Below are 20,428 nucleotides of genomic sequence, written 5' to 3' on the forward strand. Positions count from 1 at the left end.
TTTTTCCATTAAGTAATTGCATTTTCCTCTAAAATAAAACACATTCATCCATTTAGATATTGAAGACTGCAATTTTTGCTGCTGTTTCAGATTAATAAAATATGTAGACATGCTCAGTTGCATTATGAAGAAATGGGGCTACAATATTAAGACTACATTTTGGTTTTAATATGTAATACATCTTACATGTGGAATATAATGAGGGAGCTAGATTTCTTATAATAGCAGTGGTAGCATTTCACATGGCATATTACTGACCTTGATAATCTGGCTAATAATTAAGAGATGTTCTTAATGTTCCTGATAGAGCTAGATCCTTTTGGCTTTAGGATTCCATGGACACTAATTTCAAAACAATTATTACAGAAAGTCATATGATTATCCTGAAGTTCCAATAAAATCACAAGTAAAACATTACTGCATATATTTTCCACCTATATAAAAATATTGTTTAGGCTAGCTTGCATATATATGAGGGTCATTTAATAAATAATGCACACTATTTATTTATTTATTTTTTTTAATTTACATGTTTATTTTTTTTTTTCAAGTATTTCTGTACAGTCCTTCAAAATAGTCTTCCTGCTTTGCAATGATTGAGTCCCAACGTCCAGGAAGCTTCATTATGCCATCCAAGACACCGTTTTTGTTCAGTTGCCGAATGGCTCGGGTAACGGTGGAAGAAAGGTCTTCCAGAGATGCAAAACGTTGTCTATGCATAGGTTGTTTCAACTTTGGAAAAAGGTCAAAGTCTGATGGACTCATGTCTGGAGAGTAGGGAGTATGAGGTAACACCTTCCAGCCATATTCGCATAGTTTTTCAATGACAACATTCCCGGGCGAGCATTGTCGTGAAGAATGAGTGGCCCAGCCAAGAGCAACTAAGGTCAAGTTTTGTGCATTTTTCTGCACATTTTTTGCAAAAAATCACACTAATACACTGCTGTGACACTTCTTCCACATGGAACTTTGTCTGTGATGATGATGCCTTCATAATCATAAGCAAAAATCATCAATTGTTTGACTTTGATTTTATCTCATTGAAATTTTTTTGTTCATGGGGAAGATGGTGCTCTCCACTCGGACTGTAATTTCAGCTCCGGTTCAGTCTCTGACCCACGTTTCATCAATAGCAACAATGCGATTCAAGAATGCCTGACCTTCAACGTCAAATATTTGTTTCAGCACAGTTGCATTGTCCAAGTGTGTCTGATTGTCAACAGACACAGTACCCGAGACACCTGCAGCCTCCATTTCCCACACTTGTCACAGCCACACTATATAGCTCCTAAGAACATGTCCTGCTGCTTCAAGAAATGAAAGTGAAACAAGGTTTATTGCAATCGCATCATCCACTCCCCAGTGTTGTCAACCTGTGCATTATTTATGAAATGACCCTCGTATTTTATGAAATTTCAGGTCAAAAAATTCCAGGAGAGTTTGAATTGTGCACCAATAGGAAGTTCTTTTGAGACCAACTATGTGGCGTTGAGTAACTTGAAACCTCACAAGTAATCACCCTTTTTCTGTTTGTTGATATCTTTTTCGTCTCCAAGCTACAGCAGTTTTATGAAAGTGTGTTTTCATGATCGGCTATTGTTAATCATGTGCGACCTCAATGAGCAGAGCTGCAGTGCAAAGTTCTGTTTTAAATTTGGTAAGACTGCTACAGAAACTTATGAAATGTTGAAAGTGGCTTATGGGGAACATGTCATGAGTCATGGAAGGTGTTTTGATATAGCTTTCAATCCTTAACCCTACTCCTCTGCCCTCCAACCCAGCCAGCTGATTAACTGTTCCCCTTAACTGTATCCATGACATCTTTTTTCTGTTTTTCCTGTTTAGATTGTAAGCTCTTTCAAGCAGGGACTGTTTTCTTACTCTTTGTGACTGTACAGTGCTGCGTGCATCTGGTAGCGCTATAAAAATAATTAATAATAGTAGCAGCATTCATGCTTTGAAAGTGGTCATGAATCAGTGAAAAACGATTCGTGAACTGGAAATCCATCAATGTCAACTGATGAGGATCATGTTGATAAAGTGAGGGTTCTTGTGCATGCTAATCATTGATTAACTGTTAGAGAATTGGCACAGGAATACAACATCTTCGTGGTTCATGCCAAAACATTCTAACAGAGAAGTTGGGGATATCTCGCATTGCGGCAAAGTTTGTTCACGGTTGATGACCAATGATCAGAAGAACAACCGCATCTTCTTGAGCAGGCAAATGAAGATGAAACATTTCTTGATAAAGTGATAACTGGTGATGAGACATGTGTCTACTGTTATGACATTAAGGTCAAAGCTCAGTCGTCTCAATGGAGAACCAAAATATCGCCAAGGCCAAATAAAGCTGAACAAGTTCAGTCGAATATCAAAGTGATGTTAACAGTCTTTTTTACAGTTGTGACATTGTTCACTATGAATTTCTGCCACAAGGACAAACTGTCAACCAAAATTATTATCTGATAGTGTTGAAACGACTCCATGAGAGAATCAGGAGGAAGTGGCCCGAACTTTGTAGAGAGTAGTTGTGGTTCGTGCATCATGACAATGCACCTGCTCACGCTGCCATCAGAATTTTCAAATTTTGTGTAAAAAATGCAATGACAGTTCTTCCACAGCCACCTTACTCTTCTGACTTGGTCCCTGCTGACTTCTTGTTTCCTAAACTTAAATCCATGCTGAAAGGAAAGCGGTTTGACACCATTGAAGACATAAAGCAAAATTTGGTGCAGCAACTTTTGGTGATTCCTGAAGATGCGTTTATGGACTGTTTACAGAAGTGGAAATGATGTTGGAAAAAGTGTATACGCTCTGGAATAAGTTGTAAGATTGTTTAATAAATTGTTTAATAAGTTTTTATAAAATGAGTCCTGGGACTTAACAAATATAGTACATATAAATACCTATGTGCTGCTTTAAAAATATGGTTATTTTAAAAAGTTTGAGATTTATTGTTTTTTTTAAATTAAAAAATCTGGGCAGTTTATCATTGAGTATGTATATTGAATTAAATCAAAAGAAAAACACAAATGTGTAATTTGACTGACACAAAATTAAATAATTCAGATCTACCCATAACTGTCAGTCATCTTGACTTTTGTAACTAGCTGGTTTAATGGATTGTGAATATCTGGTGTTGTCATAAGCTGTCAGACCCAGAAAGTGTGGCACAATGGTTAAAGCTACATTCTGAGCACCCTGGGGTTGTGGGTTCAAATCCACACTGCTCTTTGTGACCCTGGACAAGTCACTTAATCCCCCCCCCATTGCCCCAGGTACATTAGATAGATTGTGAGCCCACCAGGACAGACAGGGAGGAATGCTTGAGTACATGAATAATATCATGTAAACCATTCTGAGCTCTCCAGGGAGAGCAGTATAGAAAATTGAATGAATGAATAAATAAATAAATCTTGCAGCAAGGTAACTTTATCCATTATGACACCAAGAATAAATAAACTTTAGAGCTTTAGAGCTTTTCTTAAAGAACAGATGACACCACCAGAGATGATTAGTACAGATTTTGTTGCCTTCCCAAACCACTTAATGTGATCAGAGGACTACAATTTCAGCAAGTCATCTAATGATGACTGTGCTTTAAGAACTGTGACACCCAGGTTAGGTTTCTGACAGCATGCAACTTCTGGGGCTTTCATTTCTGACTAGCATGATCAAGTAAATTTATTAGCAGTACTAAAGCACTGTAATTTTCAATAACCAGGGACTTGCTGATTTATATCAAAAGATCCATACAGCAGTAAACTATACCATTTATATTTAATTAGTTTTATTGAGCCAAAAGCAATTTTATCTGTAATGAACCACATTATGATTAAGGATGTATTTTAATGATCTTTAAGTAAGGTGAACAGATGTTGTCCTTGACCTGATACACAAGGTTTTCTTGTGTTATTGATAACTTCAGTGTGATTTCTATATTATTATTGTGAAATGCAAAAGAAAGCATTGTCATTATACTCTCATCATTCATTTAGTTCATTGTTTTAAGTGCTTTTTGGATATTAAAAGAGGTCAGCTAATTTGCTATATCTCTGATTCTGTGCTGCAGAAAGTTTTGACTTTTTGTCAAATTGATTTATATTCTATAAACCAGTCAGTCTAAATCTTATTTGGCTGTCACTTTAAACTAGAATTGTCAAAATATTCATATAATTTTGTGTAACTTTTGTCCTAAGTGTAGTTTAAACTATTTCATTGCTGTTTCTTTGTTCTTTAATACTTCATGTCTTTTGCAAGACTTTTTGAATTGTTAACAACAATTTTGGGACTGTATTTCAATAAACTGCAATTCACATACTTTGCTATTTCATCTTAAAACCTCTTTTCCTAAACACTTCAAAAAATTCCTCATAGGTAGACTTGCATGAAGACTGAGAATATATTTATCAATTTAGGCATCACAAAAATTAAAGAAACGTGAAGCCCTTTTACTGTATTAAGCAGATAATGTATGATTTTTAGTTCATTAGATTGTAGCACAAAATTCCACATTAGCTGCCTAACATGGGATCTAGGCGTGACATGGCCAGGCAGAGGAGGTGGTTGGTAAGTCTAGCTGGGCTATCAGCAGTCTTGTAGTACTATGTACTATTGGTAATGGTGCAGCAGCGCATTCTTTAACCCCTCACTCCCTGATCAGGCATTCACACCTTTCCAACACAGACTCAGCCCCTACCAGGCACCCGCACTCCCTACCCCCACCCCAAATTTGTACTCTTACAATTTCTGAACTAAACTTCCCCATGACAGCCCTGACCCCTTCGTTCAACAATTGAGTGCCAGCACAACTAGCCCACCCCTTTTCCCAAACTCTTCTCCTTGGACCATAATAACGTCCTCTCTGCTATCCTTCCCTGAATCACCTGGGAGTTATCACCAGAGGTCAGCATTGGTGGTTAAGTAGTCCCAGGCAACAGCAACTCCCCTCCTTTGCCACTTGGTTGTTGCCTAGTTCCAAAAAAGCACTGATGACCCCCTAGCGGTAAACTTGCAGTACTGCTGCTAGAGGTCATCCTTCCATATGCAGAACCATAAGACCGGGAGAGTGTGTGTGTGGGGGGGAGAAGTTCAGAGGAGAGGGAAGAGTTTTGGCAGGGAGCAGGATGTTAAGGTTTGAGAGATGGCATTTGGAAAAGGAGATGGGCTGGTTGGGCCAGTCCCTGATGTTGATTGAAAGGTCAGGTAGTTTCAGGGTGTGTTTTGGGAGAGAGGGCTCAATGTGACATTTTTTTTTTTTGGGGGGGGTGTCAGGTCTGTGTCATGGGTGCAGGTACTTGAAGTGAGCAGTCAGGTTTGTGTCTGGAGGGTTGGGTCTGTGTTGAGGAGTTGTGTGTCACTTGAAACCCAAATGATGAAGTTACGACTGTCTTATTTTGACACACCGTCAGAAGAGAGAGATCACTGGAGAAGGACATCATGTTTGGGAAGATTGAAGGAACCAGGCAAAAAGGGCAGCCTGCAATCAGATGGCTGGACATGTTGAAAACAACTATGGGGAAGACGCAGGAGGACCTTAATGGACTAGCACAAAACCAATTTATTTTTAGATCTGTAATTCATTAAGTCGCTAGAACTCAAACACAAGTCGATGGCACCTAACAATGACTGAGGATCTCCTTAAGGAAACTGTGACAGTGCCCAAGCATGACATTCTGTGGTAGGCACAGATGAAGAATTGGGAGATTCCTCTTTCTGTGTAACCTGTTCCTAAAAAGTAAGACACCATGTATAGAATCCAGAAGGCTCCTGGATTTGAGAAGGCCCAGCTCCCCATCACTTCTGTTGATTGAATCTGTTCTGAAGAAGACTAATCCCCTCTTCTATGAAACTGTGCTAGCAGTTTTTAGTGCAAGGAGAGCACAGAGAGCCGCGTTGAATGGCCCGTACTGCTCCCGACGCTCATTGAGCTCGTATGAGTGTCGGGAGCTGCGCGGGCCATTCAGCATAGCTCTCTGCTCTTAAAACTGCTAGCACGATTTCCTAGAAGAGTGGACAAGAGTTCAATGACCCATGCCTCAGTGCCCCGGGGCAAGATGTTAGGGGCTTGGAGTCTTTTGGGAGGAAGGTTTAACAAGCCTTTATACTTGTGTCCTGCATTGAGGCCTATCAGCTTTACAAGAGAATTTATTTTCAGTTCTTGGTGCGCATTGTGATGGACTTTGCAGATTTTCTGCTTGTGGATAAAGCTGCAGAACTCCACAAGCTACCGTGTTTCCCCCAAAATAAGACAGTGTCTTATATTAATTTTGGGCCCAAAAATGCACTAGGTGTTATTTTTTTCATGTACAATGATCATCTATCCCTTCCTCTCCTCCACCCCATTCTTCCTCTTTTATGTAGCATCTTTCCTCCCCTCTCACCCATCCCCTTTTGCCTTCCCTCTGCAGCATCCTTCTATCCATCCCTCCCATCCTCCTGTGCAGCAGAACCCTTGTACTGTGCACAGCATCTTTCTATCCCTCATTCCTCCCATCCCTCGTGCAGCAGAACCCTTGCCCAGCTTCTATCCCTCCCTTCTGTTCAGCAGAACCCTTGAGCAGCACTCCCTGTTCAGAATGCTGTTCTGTCTTCTTTAGTTTTTCATTCTGCACGTGAGCTGAAAGTTGTCTTTCTGATCTGCTCTGTATATTTCTTTATTATTTTCAGTATTTTTCATGTTTTTTGTGGCTATCAGTGCAACAGACCTCTCCAGTGAGGGTCCAATTCTATCTACGTGGAGAAGATTTGGTTCTGCAACTGTTTTAATCCCTTGGGGACCTGTTTGGCCAGCATGCAGAAATTATTGTGGAGTTTGATGTCCATATCCCTAGTAGCTTAGCTTGCTTACTGAATCACAGGAGCTTGAGCGCAGGCTGTTAAGTATCCACAGGAGGGCTCATGGGGACTCTTCAGGGTGCCGGCTGTGATTTTACCTCTCCCCCTTCACATATGCGGTTCCACAGTGGTTGTGGATCAATCCAGCTTCAATCCAACTGGCAGCCGAAGATCTTAGCATTAGGAGTACTGGCTGATTAAGGCAAGTATTCCTTTCCCAGATCCAGCTACTTTTTAGAGCTGAGTTAGGCTGTAGCACCTTCAGAGCACATGAGTAAGGCTATTACAGCCTATGGGCAATGGGGGTGTCTGAAAAACATGTTTTTTGAAGGTTATTGCCACATTCCTTAGGGTCCCCTACCTCTAACATCCTGTTTTCTTTTTTACATTTAGTTAAGGCATTTTTGAGCCATATTTTTGGCACCAAAATGTTGCTGCATCTTGGATTTCCCAATTTTTTTCCCCCAAAATTCTCCAGATCCTTCAAATCACCTCATTTTGCCTCAAAATGGGCAGGGATAGAGTTCTCAGGCTTACACCTAATATATGCTAGTTTTGTACTGGATGGATGCCAGAAGAGTGCCTTGTGCCATATGCCATGCAGTACTTGAAGGAGAGGCGAGAGCTTTGAGCTTAGCCTCCACTTTAGTCTCTAGGGCTGAGGAACCACTGGGGTGTCCATGAGAAAATCCCTCTCGGAGCCATGGAACAGCAACATACTTATGTGTAAGAGTGTGGAAATTGCAGAACCCAAGAAATGCAGGGTGAGTTACCTAATGGAGACTCGGTGATACCTAGTAAGACCTGAATTTGTTAATTTGATGTGGAGAGCTTATTTGGATATCCAGGATCCTCAGTTGAGGTCTGCAGCTAGCCAGAGTTCGTGTAAGGGCACATCAGAGTCATTAGCAGCGGCTGACCAAGAGCCTATGGACCTTTCAGATAGGGACTTGAAGGGCGAGGGATCAGTTTGTATGCCCTTGCTGTCACAGGGTGAGGCTTCCCTGCAACAAGTACACAGGAAGGAGTGGTGGCCTTTCACCAAGGAGAGGATCCCACAGTACTCTGGCTGTTCAAGCCTTCCATGCTATTAGAGCTCATTACTGACTCCCTGCAGGATTTAGACTCCCAGCAGGCTCCTTTCACTCAGTGTTCTATCCTGAGAGTGCAGCAGACATCTTTTCCCTGGCAGCCTGATATGAGTATTATTGTCATGGAGCACTGGGATGCTCCTGTGGGCTCTTTAAAGGTAGCTCTCAGGAGAATCTAATTTAATCTAGTCTTCAATTTATATACTAGGTCACCTCCCAACGAAGCTCGACTCGGTTCACATGTAATTAAGACTAGAGTACATAAGAAAGAGAGCATAAAAGAAAGAAAGCTGAATTATCGTCAATTCTTTGATACTATAGTTAAGAACATAAGAACATAAGAAGTTGCCTCCACCGGGATCAGACCAGAGGTCCATTGCACCCAGCGGTCCGCACCCGCGGCGGCCCATCAGGTCCATGACCTGTCAAGTGTTCCCTGCCCTAAAAAAACCTATCCTTACTTCTATCTGTATCCTTCAATCCCCTTTACCTTCAAGAATTTATCCAAACCTTCTTTGAATCGCTGTAGTGTCTTCTGCCCCACCACAACCTCCGGGAGTGCGTTCCATGTGTCCACCACTCTCTGGGTGAAGAAGAACTTCCTGGCATTGGTTCTAAACCTATCCCCTTTCAGTTTCTCCGAGTGCCCCCTTGTACTTGTTGTTCCCCACAGTCTGAAGAATCTGTCCCTGTCTACCTTATCTATGCCTTTCAGGATCTTGAAAGTTTGTATCATGTCTCCTCTAAGTCTCCTCTTTTCCAGGGAGAACAGCCCCAGCTGTTCTAGCCTGTCGGTATGAACAGCTGGGGCTGTTCTCCCTGGAAAAGAGGAGACTTAGAGGAGACATGATACAAACCATTTAAGCCATTTAAATGTGTGAACAGCAGAGTTTTCAGGGCTTTACAAAATTGTTGTAGCTGGCCTATCAGTATAATTAAGTCAGGAAACATAGAAACATAGAATAAAAAGCGGCAGAAAAGGGCTATAGCCCACCAAGTCTGCCCATTCCAAGTATCCCCCCCCCCTGGATTTACTCCCTTAAAGAACCCACGTGGATATCCCATTTTCTCTTAAAATCCGTCACGCTGCTGGCCTTTATCACCTGGAGTGGGAGTTTGTTCCAATGATCCACCACTCTTTCGGTGAAGGATAGGAGGAAGGTTCTTTGCATATGCAGAGGTCTAGAAGCAGATCTCGTCAGACCTTCTGGGTGCTGGAGATCATTCAGGGAGAATATAAAGTTCAGATTCGCCCATCCCCTAACAGACTGGTTTGTAGACTCCCCGGTGGTGTGCCCAGAAAAGTCATGAAGAGTCTTAGCAACAGTACAGAGATTTGTAGAAATTCAAGCCAAAGAGCCAGTTCCGCCAGAAGAATTAGACTCCGGCAGATATTCCATATACTTCATAGTGTCCAAGAAAGGCTCAGAGAACTGGAGACTCATTCTGGATCTTACGCATGTCAATGATTTCCTGAAGGTTCCATGTTTTTGCATGGAAACCATGCAATCAGTCATCACAGCAGTGGCTATAGAGGAATTTCTAGCTTCCCTAGACTTGACAGAAACCTACCTACACATTCTCATATTTCCAGAACACACAAGATTCCTGAGATTCCATGTGCTGAAGAGATATCAGTTCTTGGTGCTTCCCTTTGGGTTGGCAACAGAGCCCCACATATTCACCAAGGTGATGGTAGTAACCACACATCTCTGTAAGATAGGATTGCAAGTGCATCCATATCTAGATGACTGTCTGATCAGAGCTCCATCGTTATCGGAAGAGGAACAAGCAGTAGCTCAAATTCAGGTCTTGCAGAGCTTGGACTGGATAGTGAATTTTTGAAAGAGCCAACTCGTTCTGTCCCAGTCCCCGGAATACCTGGGAGTACTATTCAATATGGCAGAAGGCTGGGTCTTTCTTCCAGAGGCACGCAGACAGAAGCTCTGCACTCAGATAATGGACATGATGGCCAAGCTTGCTCCAGCTGCATGGATTATCTTCAAGTATTAGGCTCCATGGCAGCTACTATAGATATGTTCCTTTGGGCGAAGGCTCACTTGTGTCCTCTCCAGAATTCACTACTGTCTTGGTGATTCCCACAAAAGGACTCCCTTCAAATGACTCTGTGGAGTCCTATTTGCAGTATGAGTTAGTTGGTTCCATTCTCGGTCGTTATTACGGGGCCTGCCCCTCAGAATAACTTCCTGGGTGATTCTCTGAATGGATTCTAGCCAGTTTGGTTGGGGAGCACATTTAAATGGACACCCAGTCCAGGGGCAGTGGCCAGCCTCATAGAGAAAATAGTCCATTAACAGATTGGAGCTTTGGGCCATTCGATTGGTGTTACAGAAGCTGTAGAAGAGTCTGGATGGACAGGTGGTCCGAGTCTTCTTGGACAGTGCTTTAGCAGTAATGTGTGTTAATTGCCAAGGAGGCACCAGGAGAGCACAGCTGAGCCTGGAAGTCTATTTATTGTTCCAGTGGGCAAAGCTACACCTGCAGACAATCTCCGTGGCACATTTAGCAGGAGTGGACAATGCCAAGGTCGATTACCTCAGCAGGCACACCTTGAACCCAGGAGAATGGATGTTATCTGCAGCAGCGTTCCAATCCATCGTCTTTCAGTAGGGTTGACCAATTTTCAATCTGATGGCAATGGCGAGAAACAAGAAGGTGGACTAGATCTTCAGTTGAAGATCCGAGCCTGGATTAGCCACCGTGAGAATGGGCTACTGAGCTTGATGGACCATGTCTGAAAACACATCTATTCCTGAAATACTTAGGAGACCAACCCATTCAATCTTAGTGCTTAACAACTGAGCGCAAGAATCACCTGTCGCTAAATCTGTACTTTGTTCATTCAATCTGTAACTCTGTTTATTAACTCAATCTGTAACATTTCTAAGCATTGTAAACCGCATAGAACTTCACGGTCCTGCGGTATATAAACTGTTATTATTATTATTATTGCTCTGACCCAGTAAGGCTGCTCTTATGTTCTTATGCATTTGACAGGACCTGAAAATGAGGTACATGCCAGACTTCTCTGGCATTACTAGTCTTGGTCTGTATCATGATTAGTTCACTATGTAACAAAATTTTATTTTTTTTGTTCCTGGGTAATAAATGTTCTTTCTTAATTGCCTTTGCCATAAAAGTATAGAATATTGCTATCATTCCCCTCAAATTTTGCTTTTGTGACCAGGACATTGATATTTTGAAATTTATCTTTTATGCAGAGCATTCCAGTTTGATTCCAAGCTGAGTAAAGTTAGGGCAGGGGTGTCCAATGTCGGTCCTCGAGGGCCGCAGTCCAGTCAGGTTTTCAGGATTTCCCCAATGAATATGCATTGAAAGCAGTGCATGCACATAGATCTCATGCATATTCATTGGGGAAATCCTGAAAATCCGACTGGATTGCGGCCCTCGAGGACCGACATTGGACACCCCTGAGTTAGGGGCTCTTTTATTAAAGCAGAAACATCCAGCAGATGCATTTTGCTATGTATGTGGCTAATTTATTAAGATAAGAGGAAAAAAGTACTCCATAGAAATATCTGCTAAGATGTGCAATGCCTACAAGGCATATTTCGGCATACCTTTTGGGGATCAAGATAAACCTTGGGCATCTCACTTCACATGCGAGTACTGCCAAAAAAACCTCTGGATGATAAGACAATTTTGTTTCTCACTATGATGGTGTAATTTTCTGCTATAAAATTTCTTAGAATGTTTAATTTAAAAATATGTGTATGAAATATGTTGTGAGAATCTTATATAAATTAGTTCCAGATGAAATAAGTTTATTATTTTCATTACCACAATTTCATTTTGTTCTTCTATAGGATTGTATAGCAGGGAAAATAGAGCCATGAAGTTTGCTATCCCAAGAATTTGGCGGGAACCCAATGATCATTCAAGCAAGCTACCTCTGTATGGTGGACCCTTCCAAACATCGTGCTGTCAAGCATGCATCTGCAATCACATGTCTGGATATTCCTTCATCCATTGCCCCAATGCCACATTGCCTTAAACTCCCCATACCCACTCCCCCAGAGAGAGAGCAGCTGTCTTCAGAAGAGAGTAGCAAGTCAGAGAGTGAGGGAGATGATGTAGATCAAGTTTACAATATCAGTGGGTCAGCCGATGAAAGAAACACATATTATCCAAACCAAAAAGAACTCAATGACATGATTAGAGATCCTGCTCTCACAAAGTCCAATGCTGAGCTTTTGACATCTAGGCTCAAGCAGTGGAACTTGTTGGGATGAAAGTGTGCAATTCACAGATCAGAGGAAACGTCACCAAGCTTTTTCCACATTTTTCACCCATCAAGATGGACTCTGCTTCTGCCACAATGTGACCAGTCTGAGGCAATTGGAATTGCCTGTAACCCGAAAGTTGGGTGTCTCTTCATTGACATCTCATCCAGGAGCATCAAAGCCATGCTGCACAATAACAGGAGCAAGTACCTGTTTCTTCCACTGGCTCACTCAGTGCACCTCAAAGAGGATTACAACAGCATCCAGACCTTACTAGGCGCCTTGAAGTATGATGAGTATGGTTGGGAGGTCATTGGAGACTTCAAAACAGTAGCATTCCTAATTGAGCTCCAAGGTGATTTTACAGGTTTCCCTGCTATCTCTGCCTTTGAGACAGTAGGGACCCAAATGCAAACTACCAAAGGCGGGACTAGCCATAGCGGACCGAGTTTTCTGTGGGGAGAAACGACGTCAAATGGGAATAAATGGTGAACCCCCATGAAGGTGCTGATGCCACCAGTACACATTAAATCAGGCCTAATGAAACAGTTTGTCAGAGCTCTAGATAAGGAGTCGGCAGCCTTCAAGTACCTTCAAGACATCTTCTCTAATCTGTCTGAGGTAAAGGTAAAAGATGGTGTCTTTGTTGGGACAAAGAATAAAGAAGATCATGGAGTGCAAGGAATTTCCCAAGAAGATAACTAGGAAGGAGAAAGTGTCTCGGAATAGCTTTGTTGCAGAGGTTTGGGACTTCCTGGGCAATCATGAGGCTGAAAACTATGTGGAGTTGGTTGAGAATCTGGTGTAGAATTACAGTAAAATGAGCTGTAGGATGTCTCTCAAAGTCCATGTCCTTTATTCTCAAATTGAGACATTCAAGGAGAACATGGGAGCATGCTCAGAGAAGCAAGGTGAGTGCTTCTACCAGGATATACTGAACTTTGAATGCCTATACCAAGGCCAATATAATGGAACATGATGGGAAACTACATCTGTAGGCTGATTCATGAAAAAGACTTACAATATAATCACAAATCTTGAAAAACTACTCACTTCTAAATCTTCTGTGATCATCTTTGTATAACTTCAATATAAATACGTGTTAATTGTGATTCATATGTTGCTTTTTATGACTTTATAAAAATGAAAAGATGAAAATTCAGTATTTTGATGTTTTAAAAAAAGGTAAATTGCAAAATTTGACTATCCTGGTCACAAAGGCAGTGTTTTATGAAAATAAAAGACATTTTCTATACTTTTTAGGCATGATCAATTAGGAAATTACACTTACTGCCCAGGAACAAAAATCTTGTTGCATAGTGATATTTGCTTCTGATTGTTCTTGAATTCTTACTGCACATTCAAAAGAAAATTATAAGTGTTACTTGTAAAACTTCTGATATGTGAGCTTGCATAGCATGTGTTTAGTGATGAAATCTATAGCTTATTAAATCAACTTTCTTTCTATTATAGGATCTGTTTTCAATCAATGCTTATGTTTATGCTGAAAAACCACACCTAGATATACACAGTTTTGAAGGCACTTTTACACGGGTAAGTACGTTACTGTTAGTTTCTAAACATAGTTTCTAAAAATATTTAACAGCTGTACTAGCATGAAATAAATGATTTATTTTATGTTCAAATCTGTTTTACTATGAATAAAAAACAACAAAGAAGACAACAAAGTCAAAGGAATTAACTTCCAACAATACAAAAGTTGTTGCGTTGTTTTGGTAGAACAAGAGTAGAAACCCCCTGCCCCCCCCCCGAACCCTACTTAATTTGAAAACTAATATGTTTAGTCTTTGTTTATAGAAAGGTTTGTTTTCTTCCTGAATTGCATCTGTGGCAAAATATACGTTTTGCAGCATGCAGTTCAAGAACTGTGGATGGAAATGTATGTGAAGCAATATTTGGTTCCGAATTGAATTCAAATATGTAGTACAGCCCTTGTTCATTCTATAATAGCAGATGCTACTTTTAGATGATGAGGTTAAAATCAAAGATCATTATACTACTTTTCATCACCCTTTGGCATTTTCCATCTTCCTTGTATCAGTTCCTTTAGTATCTTCTGTTAGCAGCACATTTTGTTATTTTCTGTCTACCTCTACTATCTTCATCATTCTCTGTATCAATGGATATTTAACCTGTCCCTGGAGACCCCCAGCTAGTTGGGTTTTATGCATGTGGCGTATATGTTCACAGATGACAGGTCTGGGATATAACAAAGCTCTGGCATGTTAGTTGGACTGAGCTTTGTTTTATCCCAGACCTGTCATCTGTGAACATATACGCCACAGGTTTGGTTCCATTTTTAGTGACTCCTGATGCAGGCGTTCCTGAGACACCGAAACACAGTGCTGTGTCGGGTCCACAGCTTCTGCTTGTATCCTTTTATGAAATAAACAAGTTGGTTTTACATCAGTGGAGTGCTCATTGTCCGTTCCCACTTCCTTTTGTACTGTAATACAAAACGAAACATGATAAGTGCAATAGAAGACTTCTTAAAGTTAGTATGCATATTCATTAGAGACATCTTGAAATTTGACTGGCTGGGGGTTCCCTGGGACAGATTCAAGAACCACTGTTCTAGATTAATGGCACAAAGTCATTATTGCAGAAGTTTCTACTGTGAAAGGAAATGTTCCCTTCCTAAGGCAACCACAGCAACCCCAGTGTCATTCTTTTACTAGACCTTGCCAATGAGAAAGAGGGCAACTGGCTACATCTGCACAGTGAAAGTAGTTGCTTTTTTTTGACATTCTTTGTGTACAGAGTGAAGTAGCATTCTTCCTTAAGGAAGAGAAGAAAATCAAAATTTATTCCTGGGTTATTCAGCATTGTTAGAACAGGCTATCATTTCAAGTTTCCATGTTTTCCACCAGAAGAAAAAAAACACCTATCCTGCTCTCATAAGAACATAAGAATAGCCATACTGGGTCATAGAAACATAGAAACATAGAAATAGACGGCAGATAAGGGCCACGGCCCATCCAATCTGCCCACCTCAATGACCCTCCCCTACCTTTCTCTGTGAAGAGAACCCACATGTCGATCCCATTTTGTCTTAAAATCGGGCACGCTGCTGGCCTCAATCACCTGAAGTGGAAGGCCATTCCAGCGATCCACCACTCTCTCGGTGAAAAAGTACTTTCTGGTGTCACCATGCAGCTTACCTCCCCTGAGTTTCCATGGATGCCCTCTTGTAGCCGTGGGACCTTTGAAAAAGAAGATATCTTCTTCCACCTCGATACGGCCCGTGAGATATTTGAACGTCTCGATCATGTCTCCCCTCTCTCTGCGTTCCTCGAGAGAGTATAGCCGCAACCTATCCAGCCGTTCCTCGTACGGGAGGTCCTTGAGTCCTGAGACCATCCGGGTGGCCATTCGCTGGACCGACTCCAGTCTCAGCACATCTTTGCGGTAATGAGGCCTCCAGAATTGTACACAGTATTCCAGATGGGGTCTCACCATGGATCTATACAATGGCATAATGACTTCAGGCTTATGATTGACGAAACCCCTACGTATACACCCTATGATTTGTCTAGCCTTAGATGAAGCCTGTTCCACTTGATTGGCAGTCTTCATATCTTCACTGATGATCACCCCTAAGTCCCGTTCTGCTACAGTCCTTGCTAGGATCTCGCCATTAAGGGTGTAAGTTTTGCATGGATTTTGGCTGCCAAGGTGCATGACTTTGCATTTTTTGGCATTGAAACCTAGTTGCCAGATCCTAGACCAGCGCTCCAATAGGAGTAGGTCGTGCTTCATATTGTCGGACATTGAGTTTTTGACCGTTGCACTCCTTTCTACTACATTGCATAGTTTGGCGTCATCTGCGAATAACGTTATTTTACCTCGAAGCCCTTCTGCCAAGTCTCTTATAAAGATATTGAACAGGATCGGGCCCAAGACCGAGCCCTGCGGCACTCCACTGATCACCTCCGTCATTTCAGAGGGGGTGCCATTCACCACTACCCGCTGACGCCTGCCTCCAAGCCAGTTCTCAACCCATTTTGTCAAAGTGTCACCCAATCCTATAGAACTCATTTTGCTCAACAGCCTGCGATGTGGTACGCTATCGAAAGCTTTGCTGAAGTCTAAGTACACAATGTCCAGGGGCTCCCCAACATCCAGCTTCCTCGTCACCCAGTCAAAGAAGCTGATCAGGTTGGATTGGCAGGATCTCCCAATAGTAAATCCATGTTGACGGGGATCCCGTAGATTCTCCTCGTCCAGGATCGTATCCAATTGACGTTTGATTAGAGTTTCCATCAGCTTGCTCACTATTGATGTGAGACTCACCGGTCTATAGTTTGCAGTCTCCATTCTGCAACCTTTTTTGTGGAGTGGAATGACGTTAGCCGTTTTACAGTCCAACGGGACTATACCCGTACTAAGGGAGAGATTGAAAAGCGCGGACAGTGGTTCCGCCAAGACATCACTTAACTCCCTGAGCACCCTGGGGTGTAAGTTGTCTGGCCCCATCGCTTTGTTAACCTTGAGTTTAGACAGCTCACAGTAGACACTGCCTGGCGTAAACTCGAAGCTACTAAATGGGTCAGACCAATGGTCCATCTAGCCCTAGTATACTGCTTCCAACAGTGGTCAATTCAGGTCACAAGTACCCCTACCTCAGGGCTATTTTCATCTGTTTTGGTAAGAAGTTGCAGTCCTCCATCAAGCATATCACCATTTTAATGTAAAGCACCATACTAATGTAAAGCACGATAGTGGCAGCTTTATGTTGCAAAGATGCTTTGCAGCGGCAGGACCAGGAGAGGCTTGTGAAGATCAAAGGAGAGAAACCTCTTCCAGACTGCTACAAGCCAGGAAAAGTGGAGAAGATAGATTTTTCAGGAGAGCAATGAACCTAATCAGAAATCAAAAAGTAAATGTCCTCAAGTAACCCAGTCAAAGCTCAGACCTGAATCCAATAGAAAATCTATGGCAAGACTTTGTGCATTGCAGTCTACAAACAATCCCCAGTTAACATGAAAGAGCTTGAGCTATTTTCCTAAACGAAAGGGAAAAAAAAATTACACCATTCAGCTGTGCTAAGTTGGTAAATACTTATGCTAAATGACTTGGAGCACTTAATGCTGCACAAGGGCCTCCTCCTATATTGAGTAAAGGAGTGTGAATACATATGCAGTTCTCTTCTCTTTCCTATAAAATTATATTGTAATTCTCCCATTTTTCTTTTGTACCTGTTTGTCAAGTCCTGTAATTGTCTGTTCCCCTTTTGTTTGGCTAACTATTTCCATTAGCCTTGTTTTTATTGTAAAATCACCTTGAAATATATGATACGGTGGTATATCAAATTCTCAATAAACTTGGAAACTTATTCTTTTACATGTAAAGCAGTGATTTTCCGAGGCCAAGCAGGCATTCTCACATGTGGGTGATATCACCCATAGAACCCAGTACGGACACTGTGAAGTACATTGTCACTTTAAATCTTTAGGTAATGCCCATTTTTCATTCTTAACAGTGCTTTTCTGCCTGATGTCAGCTCGCAGGATCATCAGTCCATGGAACTGAGAAGCTTTCGGTATCTCCTAAGCATGTCAAAGTTTGAAATCTTTTTCGTTCCTTCCCAATATAATTTTATAATTATTTTCTAAGTAATTTTTCTTATTTTATCTTTTTCCAATATTTTGTTCAAGTTTGGTTAATTTCTTTCAGTTTTTCAATTTTTGACCTACAGGCCACTTTGAGACCCGTTTTTCAACGCAGGGAGTGTCAATGCTTTGTTGGCATACTTTGTACTCCCATGGTACGTAGACCACTGAGCATTTTAGTAGCCTTCTAGGCCTACTGCATTCTGTTTATATCTTTTTGAAGATGCGGTCTCCACAATATTCTAAAGGAAGTCCTACCATAATCATATACATAGTTCTCAATACCTCTTTTTTCCTACTGGCCATTCCTCTCTCTATGTACCCAAGCAACCTTCTAGCATTTGCCATTGCCTTTTCAACCTGTTTAGCCATCTTAAGATCATCATTTACGATCACATCCAAGTCCCGTTCCTCTTTCATGCACAAAAGTTCTTCACCCCCTTAACTGTACTTTTCCCTCAGGTTTTTGAAGCCTAAATGCATGACCTTACATTTCTTAGCATTAAATCCTAGCTGCCAAATTTCAGACCATTCCTCAAGCTTCACTAGGTCCTTCCTATGCTATAAACACCATCAGGGGTGTCTACTCTATTTCAGATTTTCATATCATCTGCAAAGAGACAAATCTTAACAGTCAGCTCTTCAGCAATATTGCTTACAAAAATGTTAAAAAGAACAAGCTCAAGAACCGAACCTTGAGGTACACCACTGGTGACATCCCTTTTCTCAGAGCAATCTCCATTGACTGCTACCTTCTGTCGCCTTCTACTCAACCAGTTCTTTGCCTAGTCTGTCACTTTGGGCCCTTACTGAGGGCACTTTATTTATTAGACGCCTGTATGAAGCACTTTCAAAGGCTTTGCTAAATTCTAAATATACCACATCTAGCGCTCTACCTCTAACCAATTCTCTGGTCACCCAGTCAAAGAAATTGATTAGATTTTTCAGCAAGATCTGCCTCTAATGAAACCATATTGCCTCAGGTCCTGTAATCCACTGGATTCCAGAAACTTCATTATTCTCTTTTCTTAAAAGTGTTTCCATTAATTACTTATCACAGAAGTCAGACTTATAGAGGAGAGTGTGGTGCAGTGGTTAGAGCTACACTCTCAGCATCCTGAGGTTGTGGGTTCAAACTGTGCTGCTCCCTATGACCCTGGACAAGTCACTTAATCCTCCACTGCTCCAGGTACATTAGATAGATTGTGAGCCCACCAGATAGGGAAAATGCTTGAAGTGTGTTTGTATAACTACAAAAATGGCAGTATACAAGTCCCAATTCCTTTAATTCTTCTTTACTTCCACTTTTGTGGAAAGGGTCTACATCCTTCCTTCTCCAGTCCTCTGGTACCATTCCCATCTCTAGAAAAGCATTGGAACATTTGTTATGAACTCTGTCTGCATAAGCAAAAGCGGTCACTCAAAGCTCAACAAATTCAGTGCCAAAAACCTTTCGGTTCAGCATCGACATCAAACATGGAAGGAAATTTGCGACCCAATACTCTACCTGCATCGACACCGATATCGCTATCTACACTGTATGCACCGACCATATATAAAGAGCATCGAATATCAGGCTCTTCAGAGATGAGATGAGACATAGTCTGTGTCCATTCCTCATGCATTAGGGGATGCTTCACATAAGAAAGTTGGGAAGCATAACACTCATCCTCTTCTAGATTTGGCATGGTGTCCTCCCAGATGTCCATCTCCTCAACGCATTATTTATTAATGTATTTAAAAAATGTGTTATTTGCAATCATCCTACAATTCTGAGCAAGTTACAATAAATCATAACTAATCATTAAATTATAAGTATTATAAGTGTCAATAAATTAGGGATTGCTCTCCATCGCTGCAGATCATGTCTCCTCCCAGGCATGCTTTGACATTTTGGTCTTCCATGCCCAGACAACCAGCACCGCAAATTATTTCCATACAACCAGCACTGCAAATTACTTCCATACCTATATCTCTTCCAGTGCAGAAGCTGTCTCTACAGGATGAGATCCAAGCTGTGCTCAAAGAACTTTCTGGGCTACTGCAGCTGCAGTGTTCAGAGGCTTTAATGACTTTCATGCCTGCTTCAGCCCAGCCCAAGGATATGTTGAGGTATTGATCGAGGACTAGGTTATGCATCCTTTCTCAATGTTGATTAACGGGGTCGATACAGAATTATTCCATGCATGCATCGTCATCATCAGAGGAGTTTTCTCCTGGGTGAGAGCAATGACCACTACTTTGATGCTCTTCAGCACACAGTCAACACTCCTCTCAACACACATCCCTTGTTTTATCCAGGGTTGACGGTCAATCTAGTAGATGTATGCATGCAGATTGATAGGCTTAAAAACAATAAATCCCTGGGACCGGATGGCTTCCATCCGAGGGTAATCAAGGAACTGAAAGGGGCTATAGCTTCAACTAATAACCAATCTATCTATCAAATAGGGAAGGATTCAGGAAGACTGGAAGGTGGTGAATGTTACGCAGATCTTCAAAAAAGGTTCGAGGGGAGGTCCGGGAAACTATAGTACAGTCCCGGGAAAAATTGTAGAGGCGCTGATAAAGGACCACATCATTGATCACCTTGACGGAC

At 41.6% G+C, this 20,428-nt stretch overlaps 1 protein-coding gene across 7 annotated transcripts in view; it reads left to right on the forward strand.

Moving 5' to 3' along the window:
* The window catches only part of ATP9B (ATPase phospholipid transporting 9B (putative)), a 668,517-nt gene that overhangs the window by 242,686 nt on the left and 405,403 nt on the right, over window positions 1-20,428 (forward strand). For all 7 annotated transcript variants that reach the window (XM_033934419.1, XM_033934424.1, XM_033934423.1 and 4 more), the window contains one exon: window positions 13,670-13,750. In XM_033934419.1, coding sequence (XP_033790310.1) covers window positions 13,670-13,750 — 81 coding nt within the window. The remainder of the gene's footprint in view (window positions 1-13,669; window positions 13,751-20,428) is intronic.

Source organism: Geotrypetes seraphini, chromosome 2 (genome assembly GCF_902459505.1).
Source record: "Geotrypetes seraphini chromosome 2, aGeoSer1.1, whole genome shotgun sequence".
NCBI lineage: Eukaryota > Metazoa > Chordata > Amphibia > Gymnophiona > Dermophiidae > Geotrypetes > Geotrypetes seraphini.